The sequence below is a fragment of the Gallus gallus genome, chromosome 8, assembly GCF_016699485.2.
Source record: "Gallus gallus isolate bGalGal1 chromosome 8, bGalGal1.mat.broiler.GRCg7b, whole genome shotgun sequence".
Taxonomy (NCBI): Eukaryota; Metazoa; Chordata; class Aves; order Galliformes; family Phasianidae; genus Gallus; species Gallus gallus.
The window spans coordinates 27,786,718-27,800,077 of record NC_052539.1 but is presented as its reverse complement, the minus strand read 5'-3'; the positions used below and the strand labels follow the sequence as shown (position 1 = coordinate 27,800,077).

Below are 13,360 nucleotides of genomic sequence, written 5' to 3'. Positions count from 1 at the left end.
ATCTTAAAACCATGCACAAACAAAGGTTAATGCCATACTTCAGGAAAGATGAAAGAACGCTGACATTAAGAGCCAAGCTGTCTTATAAAGCTAAATTACAGACGTTTTTAATATTTATTACCCAAATTACCTTCCTCTGTAAAATGTTTTTACATCAGAATGAGAATAAATAATGAAAATTTACTCTGTAATCAAAGTTTCCTATGTATAACAAATGATGAGAATGTTATTCTTGTTCTTTTCAAGCACATATGGAAGTAAAGCATTTAAAATGATGACTGTTTAAAAGAAATAATTACACCATTACTAGAGAAAAATCAGACCTTCCATCACACCTTTCTACAATTAGGAAACACAAAGAAGTTCCTGTAAATATGGAACATAATATAAGATGATTAAAGACAAACAACTGCCTGGATTTTCAAAACTCTTGCATTTATAACCAAAACAAATTGAAAATGAACAAACTTGGCTTCCAAGCAATCTACTCAGTTTCTGTACATCTCCGTGTATCAAACAGCAGCAAATCAACTTGACTAAGCTGTAATGAAATACTTCTAGCATGTGATGGACTGACCAACTCGTGATCTTGGTTTCTGAACTTCAAAGGAAAAGCCCCATGACCAGCTTCAGAAGAGTTATCCAGGCTACGCAGCGTCTCAGTGCAAAACAGGTACCCTTCACACTCAGACTCATTCTGTACAAAAGTCTATTTCATTCAATTAAAATTTGAACTACCTTTTTTTTTGTTTGTTTTGTTTGAGCCGAGTCCCAGACCTCGTTTACATCTCCTCATCGAAATGTACACACAGAGGACAGGTTAAGGAGGACGTTTGGAGTACTGCCTTCCCATTTTCCTCAGTTATCAAGAGTGGAAGAAAAATACACACTATTTTCGCAAAATAAATACCTTCATCTTTTTTTCTTCACACATTAAATGACAGTATCAGTAACTTCAGAATGTAATACTTACTCCATCATAGATGGTGGAATAGTGCAGCAGTCCTGGATTGCAGTCAATGGCGATGTGAGGTGAGCAGTGTATGATGCTTCTACTACTTGCTTGTTACGATTCACAACGTCCAAGTAACGGTTGAACTTCTCACGAATTTTTTTTGCCAACTGACAAAAAAAAAAAAGAAGTAAAATGAAAATTCACTGTTTCTTTGTAACGCTAAGTTCCTTAATCACAAGCTTGAATGGAAACTAAAAACCACATATATTACAAGCTAATAGTTGTCTGCCTTGTCATTGTACTCCCTGTTTTGTTGGCTCAAGGCACTGCCAAGTCATGTAATTCATAGTATTGGCCATATAGTATATTCCCTGGACGGAAAATATCTGTGGCTGCTATTTGAACAGATGTGAGAGTAAACACGATCAGTGGGGAGCATTGGGTTTTGCAAGGATATTGCTCCTTGTCTTTCATTCAAAGTGAGGGGTAAGTGAACTACATCAGGCATACACGCAGTTCGCTCGGGTGCACCCACTGCACTTCTCATACCAACATATCTCTCGTGCAGTCACCAGCCATAGCACACTGCAATGCTGAATACTTGGAAATATTTCTTTTTTTTTTTTTTTCCATTTTTTCAAACACTTTCTTGGTTTCTCCATTTGTAATCACAAAATGAGAAAGAGTTTGCTAAAAAAGCAAACACAAGAACTTCATCAGCAGAACAAAACCACCATGGAGCATCAGAACACAAGGGCTCTCGCTTGGCATTGCTGCTTTTCCCTGATAAGTAAATGCTGCACAAAGTGAGACACAGGTACTGATGAGTTTTCACCTTCAGTTAGAACAAGGAGAGCACCCACATCCTGAGTTCAGCCTGCAGATAGGAGCAATCTGCTGGCAGAGGAGCCAATAAAGAGCTTAGTGCCTGAACTGCACCTCCCAGCTAAAACCTTTCAATGGCTCAGAGTCAACGCGTTATGTTTATTAAATGGGCCCCAGCACTTCAGCCACACACATTTCATCAGTGAGGGAACCCAGCCTGCCCACACCACACACAGGCGTGGATGGCAGGATGGAGCTGGGCTCATCTGAGTGCCCTGAAAAATGCCACATTCCAACAGCAAGAAAATAACCTCCCAGCAACCAGAGCACATTAAGAACAGCTGACTCAAAACAAGCCAACAACAGCAACCTGACCCAAAAGGAATTCTTTCACTGAGGATTGATCACAAAGCATGAACTGTATTAAGACTCAAGGGACAACACATCAACCAGCTGAAAAGTTAGTTAAAAAAGGACCCAAAATCTGGTTTTAATTCATCAAATTGAGATGTATGATGTGGGTGAAGACAAACAAAACTAACTGAATTTTTCTTCCATGGTTGAGATCCACTGGAGTGCACACTGCCCTAAAGGCAGGACAGGGAGCAGTCATTCCAGTTCTCAGTGATTAAAATGGCAGCAAAAAACAACACATGTAGGTAAGATGGTAAAATGGAAATCAAGCACATAGAAGGTGACAGAGGCTCATGTCCCAGAGGTACCCGTGGGTGGGTATCTCTTCCTCCCAAGAAATGCTTCAACTCACCCATTTTAATGCAGACTAAAATAAATTTGGATACCTTGAGACTGACATCAAATGCTATTATCATCAAGTGAATTCTCAAAGTGCTCTTCACTTCATTTTAAAAACAAAGGGGAAAAAAACCCAGGTTGCTCAGCACTCAGTGTGTTTCTTTTTCAGATTTCAACGTTTTCTCCCTAATTTCAAGGCACCAAACCCAGGGCTCACCCCAAACAATGCAGCCATTAGCTCTGTTTTCCCCTCTTTTCGGCAGCTGGCAGGCAGCCAGCACATTTCAGTTTGCAGACAGGTTGGACGGTAACACCTGTTCCTATTACAGCAGCACCCATGGGTAATGCACTTCAGTTGTCACCATCTCCACTGACAACCTTTCATCACAACATCAGTGAGCTTCCCTAATTTTCCCAGAGACGTTTTGCTCATTTGCATCGCTCCCTCGAGCTTTGTTAGAGCTCTGCTCCCCTCAAAGCTCTGCTGCTGTGAAGCGTCCCTTTTTCAGAGAGCACTGAGGAAAGCAGAGCTCCAAGGTTAGGTTTTATTTCTGGCTGCAGCTTAAAAGCAGAGATATTTTTTATGCTACCAGGACTGTATATAAAATATGTATCAATGATGCTGGCAGGCACGGATGCCGGAGAGGACTTGCAGCTCCTCGGGAAGCACTGCTTACATGCTGAACAATTGAGCTGGTATTTTTATTTTAAGCTCCTTTTGTGAACCAGCAGAATATGGGACAAAATGCATCCCTCGTGCTCTCCCCTGCTGTATCACAGCTTCATGGTGCTGCGGATCCACAGAATTCAGTTCTGGTGGGTTTTCAGCACATGTTGAATGAAAACCCATTTCCAGAATGACTTATGGGAATTGTGGCCCTTTAGCTTTTGCTGTGGATCACATTTGAAGTTTCTTTCCTTTGGTGGATCTTGGGAAGCCTTGCCAAAATTACTGCACAATCATAGAATGGCCTGGGTTGAAAAGGACCACAGTGCTCATCAGTTCCAACCCCCTGCTATGTGCAGGGTCGCCAACCAGCAGCCCAGGCTGCCCAGAGCCACATCCAGCCTGGCCTTGAATGCCTGCAGGGATGGGGCATCCACAGCCTCCTTGGGCAACCTGGGAACAGTGCGTCACCACCCTCTGGAGGAAAACACCCTTGAGAACCAGTCCTACCCATGTGAAAAAGCCTCAGCAGCTGTATCCCACTTGTGCACAACTTCTGATTATTGCAATCCAGAATTTGCCCAAGTATGACAGCAACATCAATATCTGGAATAATTCTGTCCCTTCGGATATCATACCAATGCAGGCCAATGGTGGATCCCCAAGTTCTGATTAAAAGTTTCATTTCCTGTCTAAGATTTTTAACGATTTGATTTGGCTTTTATGGCTCAGAGATATAAGCATCATTTCTGAACTATAAATGTATTCCACTGTTCTAAGAAGAATGCTTTGTATTTCTCCTAAAGAGATTTTTGTGGCAGACATAATCCACTCCACCCAACCTCGAGCCATTGATGATTTCAGCTTTCAGAGATACATTTGTTAAGTTTTATTAGATAAATGATTCATGAAAAAAAATACTTCTGGTAACCTGTTTCTGGTAGAAACAAACACGGATACATGTGAATATTTGTGTTTTGCCTTAGAATTCTGCTCCTGAGCCTCCTAACTAACTGCCTGCAATTACTGACTAGCTCCTAACAGCTTCACACAACATCAATTCTCCAGATATTTTTATAGCTGATAATTATGCTCTGGAGGAGCTGGCAGGAAAGGAAATGACAGTTTTCTAGCTCTAAGCATAAGAGTTGCATGGAGAGTAGACTGTTAAACAAGGTAAAACCTAATGACAAAAGACACATCTCACTGCTTACACATCTATTTCCTATAAATTAAAATCCTTCCCTTTGTCCCCCTGTCCTTCCCAGCCTTCAAATCCAAGTGCTTATGTTCAAGAACATTCCAGCAAGGTGATTTTCAACTGAGATATCTGTATTTACAGCTGGCTGTCTCAACTGAAGCAATTACCAGGGATGGACTTCACAGAAGCAGAGACATGACCTCGAATTTCTCTCTGCATGGCTGCTGCTGGGGAGCTGCACACCCCCTTGCTGCAAGAGTCAGGGCAGGGCTGCCACTATCTGAGCTGTGTCATGCCATTAGGAGCAGAGAGAACAAGGAAATACAGCCAGCATTAGGAGAAAGCTTCAAAATGCAACAAATTGTTTGAACACGCAGCATTTCCTAACTCGGTTTTAAACCTAGAGGTATTTTAGCCTAGCTCATACACCCAACGCAAAGGGATATCAGTAACTCAGTTTTACATTGGGATAACCACAAGACAGATGGCTGCACCGCCATCCCTTGGATTCCAGCTCCAAGATCTCCGTACCACAAGGCCCAGATGTCTCACATGAGGCTGAACACACGTCGACTTCCCTGAAAATGGCTCATCATTGAGATTCCCTTGACTAAAACTAACCATTTTCCACCTTTCATAATCAGTGGTTCACATCACTAAGATTTGCTTATTCTACCAGTTCTCCCATATCAAAATAATCTACAGGAAAGATATTCAAGCTCTTTTTGGCTATTGTCATCTGCATTTTACTAACTTATGCAAAGTGAAAAACACTCTGTCACTTAGGATAGCAATCCTAAAGTGTGAGCAGCTTAACATGCAAAGGTAAACCACTCCTTGTGTGGCATGAAGGGAGCCAAGCACATTAAACTGTCCAGCCCGAAGGCCAACAGCTGTAGTTTTTCGCTCTTCCCAACAAACTGAAAGTCATCATTTACGCAGTTTGGTATATAGAAAGCCAATCCACACAACAATGCAGTGGTCTGCCAGAAAAAAAAAAAAAAAAACCCAGTTGACATAAAACCATAATTAATTGCCTTCGGGTATCAGTTGCTAAGAAAATGTTAATGAATGACAAAAACAAGAATGAACAACCAGGGATTTAAATTTGCTTACATTTGTTTGCATTTGCTCAAGAAGATCCCATTCGATGTACAACTCTTACTCATAAACCTCTAGCTACATTGCTTGTGATTCATTAGGGCTAGAAGACCCGGTTATTAATGAAACAGAAGTGCTCAATTATTTTGCTATCCACTTCACTGTGGAGCTTTTAACTGCAGTAATTATGCTTCACCGGGGCCTCGTTTTTCTCCTCTGACAGCTCAGAATTCATCACACCACCTTCAGTGTTTGGACAGTTATTTCCATCTCCTTAAAGTGAATGTGTACATCTGTGACCGGGACACAAGCGGCATCTTTCTCTAAGCAGAGAATCTATAGTCAAGACTTCAAAGAAGTTTTAATTCGGTTTCTTGGTTTCCCAAAAAACGCTTTTGGCTCTAAAGAGCCATCTGATACATATAATCTAGCCCACATGGCCCTTTTGTGGTGTGCGGACCACCCAGAAATACTTGTGAAAACCCCATCGCTGAATCAAAGCCAGCGAGCCCTTCTGTTCCGATGTCGGGATGCTTTCAGGCACAGTTCTATAGCCATGCGATGGTTCTCGCTCTGCAGGAGCGTGCACACCTGTGCAGGGAGCCTCACTGCAGCACCTGGGCTCTAGCAGCTCCCCTCTGCTGTCTGAAGCCTCCCTGCCTGTGTGCACCCATCGTGGGCTCTACATGCAGCAGCTATTGGCAGAAGCAATAGAGCAGTGCTTTTTCAAAGCAGCAAACTTCTTGCACAGGGTTCAAATTCAGGCATTCAAAAACTGTCTACCTTCCTCTCAGTTTGGGGTGAAAACAGCTTGTCTAATCTTTTATTTAGTTCCACTTTTACAGCTAAATTGCACACACAGGATGGACTCCCATAACTGTCCCCTGACTGACTGCTGCTAGGAAAAACTCCTGCAAAGCACAGCATCTGTTGAAGGGGTTGAGACACCATTATCCACAGGGTCAAGCAATTGTTCATACCAGAATTAGGGTAATTTACTAGAATTAATGCTTTACTCTTGTTTCTTGTGTTGTTTCCCACACACATCTGTATCTCACCAAACAAAAATCTGACATGGACGGACTGAAGCAGCACCAAAGGTGAAGTGCAAGCAACCTTTTTTAAACACAAACCTTACCATTCTTCTGATCACCCACACGAGAGGTTCACATTAAAATATGTCTGAAGTCAATCCCACAGTCTAACTTAAATCCCACACCATTCATCACAGGATCTTCCATTATCAAAGTTATCTGATAGCATTACTGCACACCTCAGTTTAGCGCCAGTACAGGATAACACTTTTGCACCAAACACTTGGGTTTTGTCTAGCAGAAGCCCAGCGTTGCTGGAACTTTTCTTGCACTATTCCATTTTTGGCAGATTAACTCAGTTCCCACATGGATCATAATCCTATCAAAAGCCACCATGTCTGTTCTGAAAGAGAAGAGGATCTGAGCTCTGCTCCCCAGTTCAAACTCACCCAAAGCTTAAATGTATTGCCCATACATTCAAAATCCCATTTGATCCACTTCTGCTTTATCTTTCCTTGGGAAAAAAAAAACCAAAAAAAGAAGGTCTGATAGATTTACTATTTTACAGCAAGCATAAACTCGCTGCTGTTGGATGACTCTTTTTAATGCACACGTGCACACATGATACTCTCCTGGAAACGCACAAGAGCAGCTCACACGCACACCAGACTACCCTTGCTGCGAGAGAGCAATTCCCTTTTCCCCAGGGAAAACTCTGCTCTGAGGCACTTTTGTTTGTGCCGAACATTAAACCTGGTTTGATAGGGGGCTAGGAAGGTCAGGTTACTCGCAGAAGGTTGCACAAATGGGTCTGTGCTTAAACGGGAAGAAAAAGCCGGTTCTTTGTGGCAGCCCCCAGGCAGCGCCTGTCACTGCTACCAAAACTCACTGAGCTCTGCATGAAGGTGCAACTGTGAGAGTACAGAATTGGCACCTTAATGAAAACTACACCTATCTGATCTGCCTTTACATTTATCCACAATTATTCTTCCAAATGCATACATGCGTTAAAGTGGAAACAGCTCACATGTTAAAGGGCATATCACCTCAATATTAAATTGAAGAGCACTTTCCCCGCTTTTTCTAATCTGATCTCATACAAGGATCATGAAACAACCACAAAAAAACAAAACCCTAAGCCTCAATTGTTAGCACGAGGCTGTAGTCCCATATTTACACACAGCAACCAGTGCCACTTCCACATTTACAAACAATATCAGTGTTTTCAGCTTGAATGAAGATGATTTTAATAGAGAGCCTTCCAACAAGAAAGAGAGTCAATTAATGTGAGATGCTACATGAGGGCCCCAGCTCTGCCTTTGCTCCTTTGTTTCTAGGGGAAGGACCCACACAAAGCAGATGGAAAGCCTTTTCAAGACAACAGAAAACAGTCAAATACACAGTCAGCTCACACAATGCGCTTCCATTTACCCTCTATTCTGTTTACTATCCTATGTGCCATACGTTAGAAAAACGGCTGCAATAAATCCAGCTAGAACTGTAATTGCTAACTCTGTCTTTGCAAAACAAACCAGTGCTTTCATCAGCATGCCACTGAGCAGCAGCAGGAAGGAAGGAGGTCGGACTTACCTGCTGAACTTCACTTTCTCCATTGGATATTTTCTCCGTGTACATGAAGGAGTTGAATATCCTCTGCAAGAAAAATCAGAAAGGATGTCAGAAAGGAAGAGACATTTTGTCCCAAAAGTCATGATAAAGCAGTTTCAAAAGGCACATGTGTGAGGAGATTTGTAAGAAACGGACCACTTCACCTAGAAATCTGTAATGTGAGGTCTGCCTAAGGGGTATCAAGTTCATCTATACCTGCTTCTGGATCGGCTCACTTCTGAAGCATCTGTTATGTTTGAAGGAAAAAACATAATAGTTGTTTCTTTTCCAAAGCATTTGTCGATTTACTGAGAAAGAGGGGATATTTAGAACCACATACAAGAATAAAAAGGGAATAAACAAAATTTTAAAATGAATCAAATGGATTTTCCTGTACCAGCCTGCAAATGAGCTGGGATTTCGCTGACAGAATGGATTCCATGTTTATCTGCACAAAGTCAAACACCCCAGCAGGAAGATCTGCAAGTATGGCCACATCTCACAGAGACAGCAATTTGTAAAGGCCGCACTGAGCCCTTCCTTGATGTGCCAGCGGTGAAATAGTCAAGAATTAGCTCTCCAAACGACTATCAATAACTGCAATTACTAAAGGAGTCTAAATTTCCTCCAAACGCAATGTCATCACTGGTCAGCAACTCCAAGAGTTTTCTTGATGCAGGTTTAGCTGATTTCCTCCCAGCAAGGCCGCACACAGCCCCAGCTGGCAGAGACAGCCTGCAGAACCCTCTGCTGTGCTCTGCTGCATTTACCATCACGGCCTTCCCTTATCCCTCTCCCTCCTGAGGACGGCAGGAATTTCAGAAATTTGAACTCTTAATTCCAAACCTGCATGTGGAAGGGCAGCAATAAATCTCCTCGGTTTACAAGTCTCAGAGAGCCAAGGAGTGGGGGGGTGGGAGGGTAGGAAAGGCATCTACTCTTGAAAGCCGCCTGTATACTGACACTTCCTTTTCTTCCAGAGCTCTGTTTTAAGTTCTGCTTGGGCACTGTAACTATGAACATGTTTCTAGGTTTTTTTTTTCCCCTCTCATGAGATGAAAAGATAATTTAAACATCAGAAGAAAATACATTAAAGCATGTCATTTTGATGCAAAATGTTTCAAATGAATTGAATTTTTCTCTCCGCACAGCATTTAGTCTGCAGACATCAAAAGGGGTGAGGAGGAAGCAGTCTGTCAGTCACTGCCAATAGGGCTTTCTGTCCTCAGCACGGAGCTGACCCAAAGCAGGGCTACGAGCATGGGGAAGGCTCTGGAGGGCAACACATGTGAGGGGGAGCTGAGGTCTTTTGGTTTGTTCAGTCCAGAGAAGAAGAGACTGTGGAGAAGCCTCATGGCCCCTACCGCTCCATCATGGCGGCCCCTACCGCTCCATCATGGCGGCCCCTACCGCTCCATCATGGCGGCCCCTACCGCTCTGGGGACAGTCAGGTCAGGATGGAAGGAAGGCTGTGCCCCAGGGCAGTGGGACGGCCCCGAGCTGCTGGAGCTCATGTAGCTCCGGGACACTGCACTGATATAGCATTAGGGTTTGGGTGCTGCTGTGTGAAGCTGCTCAGGACTTCCTTCAAAGCATTACAAGATGCTAAGTAACAACCTGTAGGTGAAGTTAAAAGAACTTTGAGAGTAAATCAGCTCCACCGTGACAGAAGCAGCCCCAAAGCAGGCTGCTTGCAGCAGCTGGCACAGTGCATCAGCAGCTGTACTCAGCCCTCCCACCCCATGCTGTTCAATGGAGCCTGCCCTGCACATGGCTGCAGGCGAAGCTCCGCTGGCTCTGTTGGAACTAGACACATGTGCTTGGCCATGGACCACAACCAACACCATCCCATTCCAATTTGAAAGTTCCTATACACCTGACATTTTTAAAAGCCACTAGCTATGTTCTCATGGCAGAGGGCGGAAGCACCCCAAGCTCTACCCTGATCCCATGTAATGTGCTCCCTCCCCAGGTTATCTCCTTTCCTCAGGAAATAGCCCTTATGTTCTCTAATTTCTCCCTACACGAGGTCTGCTCTTGGCATTAATTAAGCTTGTCAGCCCTCTCCAGTTCCTCAGTAGTGATTTTAAAGATTTGGTAACAGTTGTTTCACAGTCATGCTGCATTTCCACATGTGCCACAACACATCTGCATGGGCAAACACTGTATTTCAACCACTTAAATGGTTTGGTTTCCTCAAGCAGATTTCTGTAAACTCCTTTCACTTCAAAAAATAATACATAAAAATAAAGCAACTTTGGTTTTCCAACCAAAACTCTGAATTAAAGTGCAAAATGGTGTGAAACCCATCATTTTGTGACACCTCCGTGCCACCCCAGCTTGCCCAGCATGGCAAGCCAGCTTTGCCACACTCACTCCAGCCGTTCCCACCACAAAGCATTAAGTCTCCAAATACAGTGATGGAAACAAACAAAACTGCAAACTTCAAAACCTACATAAGTTTGAAATCATTTGCATTTTCCACACTTTGTTCTGAAAGAAAGCTTTAGAAGCAGTGTCATTCCACATTTGGCCCTGCTTAATTTACAGTACTGGAAAGTCAGTGAAAGCACAGGTTTTTTTTCACATCACTTCAATGTCTGAGATGCTCAGAGGGAGCTCATGCTCATCTGCTGGCTCACTTCATTGCCTGCTGCTTTCACGTTGCTGCTTGATCTGCTTTTCATCCTCCTCTTTCGCACTGAGCACAGCACTTGTGTCCCATCTACAGACAGAACCCTGGGGAAAAATCAGCCCTGCTACCTGCAGGGACTGCTGCAGGACTTCCAGTGACCAGCAACAACAGCTCCAGCTCAGAGGCACCAGGACGTGCAGAAATCAGGAGAGCTGCACAATGCGTTCCCATCAGCTGCTGAGGTTGACCACAGCCTGGATGGAGTCCTGAGAAAACCGGGTTTTGTCTTACAAACTCACATTTCAACACATTAGAGACTCTTGCTTCCCTAAGATCTTTAATTACCTGTCTGGTTCAAATTACTTGCAACTTCCCAGAAAATATTCCTCTGTGGCATCCTCATATCAACTTTAATGACTCTGACTGTAACCAAGTGCTTCTCAGTGCCACCAGCTGCCTCGCTTACAGCTTTTAACAGCAGGACAAGTATTTGATAAGCGAGATAAATCAGAGCACAACGAGAGGTTTCAAGAGCAGGATCTGTGTGCGGATCCCTTGGGAGGGGAAGATTTGAGATGCTGCTGTTACGATGCCTTCCACAGGTGCATCTGACAGTGATGAATGGGAGCACATCCACAGTTGGGGTCCCCTTCCAGAGAGCGGTCAAGTTTCCTACTGAGCCTCTGAGATAAGGGGCAGCTCAGGTTTGGCTCACTGGTGCACTGAAACAGGGCTTCAGGCATTCTTATTCCCAGTTTGAAGCTGGAAGCAGTGAGTTTTGCATTTGGGAGATGTCTCCAGACTGAGCTTAGCTTAAAAAGCAAAGTAGTAACAGACTCGTTCCCTTAGTTCCTTGAAATTGAAACAAACCCAGCAGCACGGCACTGCAGCAGAAAGCACTTCAGAAGGCCACAACTCGACTGTAAGCACTGCATCCAAATAAACAGAAAGGTAACCATCCCCAAACCAGGCCTCCAAGATCCCCAACCAAACAGAACCACCAGCAGCTCTGCTGAGAGCAGCAGCCACGTCACTGCTGTCAGACAGGATAAGAGTCCATCTCCCTACCAACGGAAACAAAACGTTACAGGCCAAGAGCATCAAGAAAAGCAAATACAAGATTAATAAAATATTCAATGAGCTGTAAATATTTTGAAGCTGCTTTAGTCTCTATTGCTACAAGACATATTAAAGAAAAAATATTTAGGCAGATTTTGGACACAGACTGCTGCTATCCATCCATCTTGAATCATGATAGGATGAAATAATAACCCTATTAAAAAGGATAGCAGCAGTAGCAAAATGTGCACGTGTCAAATCGAAGCAGTATTAACTCAGCAGGACTGCAGTACTTCTTAACTTCAAGTAGCAGCTAACCAGGGTCTGTTTCTTATTTTAAAGGTTAACGTTTTAAAGTGAGCAAACAAATATATAGCAAATCCTTTTTATGGTGAAACTCACAGAGTTGGATTGTTATGAGGGAAACCTGTGGCTTCTTTCTGGAGTTTGTTTTTGCAGTGTCTGAAGCCGTATCACGTTCTGTTTTGTTACCATTTTCTAAAACTGAGAAACATTAAATAGTGGGTTCCCACGAGATCAAGGACATGCTTTGTGCTTTCCTCCAAGAAATTATATATAAAATTTCTTTTACACACACACACATATATATATATATCAATTTCTTGTGTATATATATATATTACATATATATTTACACGTAGCAAAAGGGAAACTCAAATGAAAGCAATGCTGCCAGCAACACAGCATTACAGCCCCTGTCCTGCCCAGCTCAGCATCCCAAAAGTACATCCCCACATTGTAGTGCCAACGCCTTTATCTTTAGGTGGCTTTCTTACAAGAACAAATCTGCAGGAAGGGTTTAAGCAAGGGATGCTTTTCTGCTACACTGCTTGTCAAGCAGAACCAGAGTCCTTCTTAGACAGGAAGATGAAGGAATGAGACACAAAGCTCAGAGCTGTGCCGGGGTCGGTGCTCTCCCTGAAACCAGGGCTCCACAAGCAGAGCAGCACCTTGAAATAAAACATATGGACATGTACGGTCCCACTTGGCCTGGGAATTCTGCACTCCTGGCCCAGCCCATCTACTGCCATCTACCTACAACTTCCTTTTCCAATTTCTTTTGTTGTTGCCCTCAGACCACCTTCCCGACCCTCTCCCAGCAGCTCCCCCAGAGCACCGTCCTGCTGCAGGTGAACTGTGCGTCCCTCCGCACCTACACATGCCTAATGGGAGGCAGTTCTGCAGGGATTCACTGCAGTGTCTTCATTGCAGCTCAGTAACCGGATCCCGCAACAGCCTGGGATTCAAAGGGAAAACCACAACACATCTGCAGTAGTGTCCAGGTCTTGATTTTGACTAGCAGATGAAAAGGAGCCATAACTTGAACAAGTTTTGGTTTTGATCACCGATAACTCTGCTGAAATGCTTATTCATGTGTAAATAGGTGGGATTCAAGCAAGGTTTTATTCCTGCCCTCAAGAGGAAAACATATAGGGCAACCCTCACCTGATGTGTCTCTTACCCATCCTGCATATCCTGGCATTCAGTGTCAAATACCACA

General features: G+C 43.5%; 1 protein-coding gene across 6 annotated transcripts in view; it reads right to left on the bottom strand.

The window, feature by feature from the left end:
- The window catches only part of CACHD1 (cache domain containing 1), a 130,495-nt gene that overhangs the window by 45,808 nt on the left and 71,327 nt on the right, over positions 1 to 13,360 (bottom strand). For all 6 annotated transcript variants that reach the window (XM_046944716.1, XM_046944717.1, XM_046944718.1 and 3 more), the window contains 2 exons: positions 8,127 to 8,189; positions 974 to 1,122 (listed from right to left, as the gene is read on the bottom strand). In XM_046944716.1, the coding sequence (XP_046800672.1) occupies positions 974 to 1,122; positions 8,127 to 8,171 (194 nt within the window). In that variant the 5' untranslated portion in view covers positions 8,172 to 8,189. The remainder of the gene's footprint in view (positions 1 to 973; positions 1,123 to 8,126; positions 8,190 to 13,360) is intronic.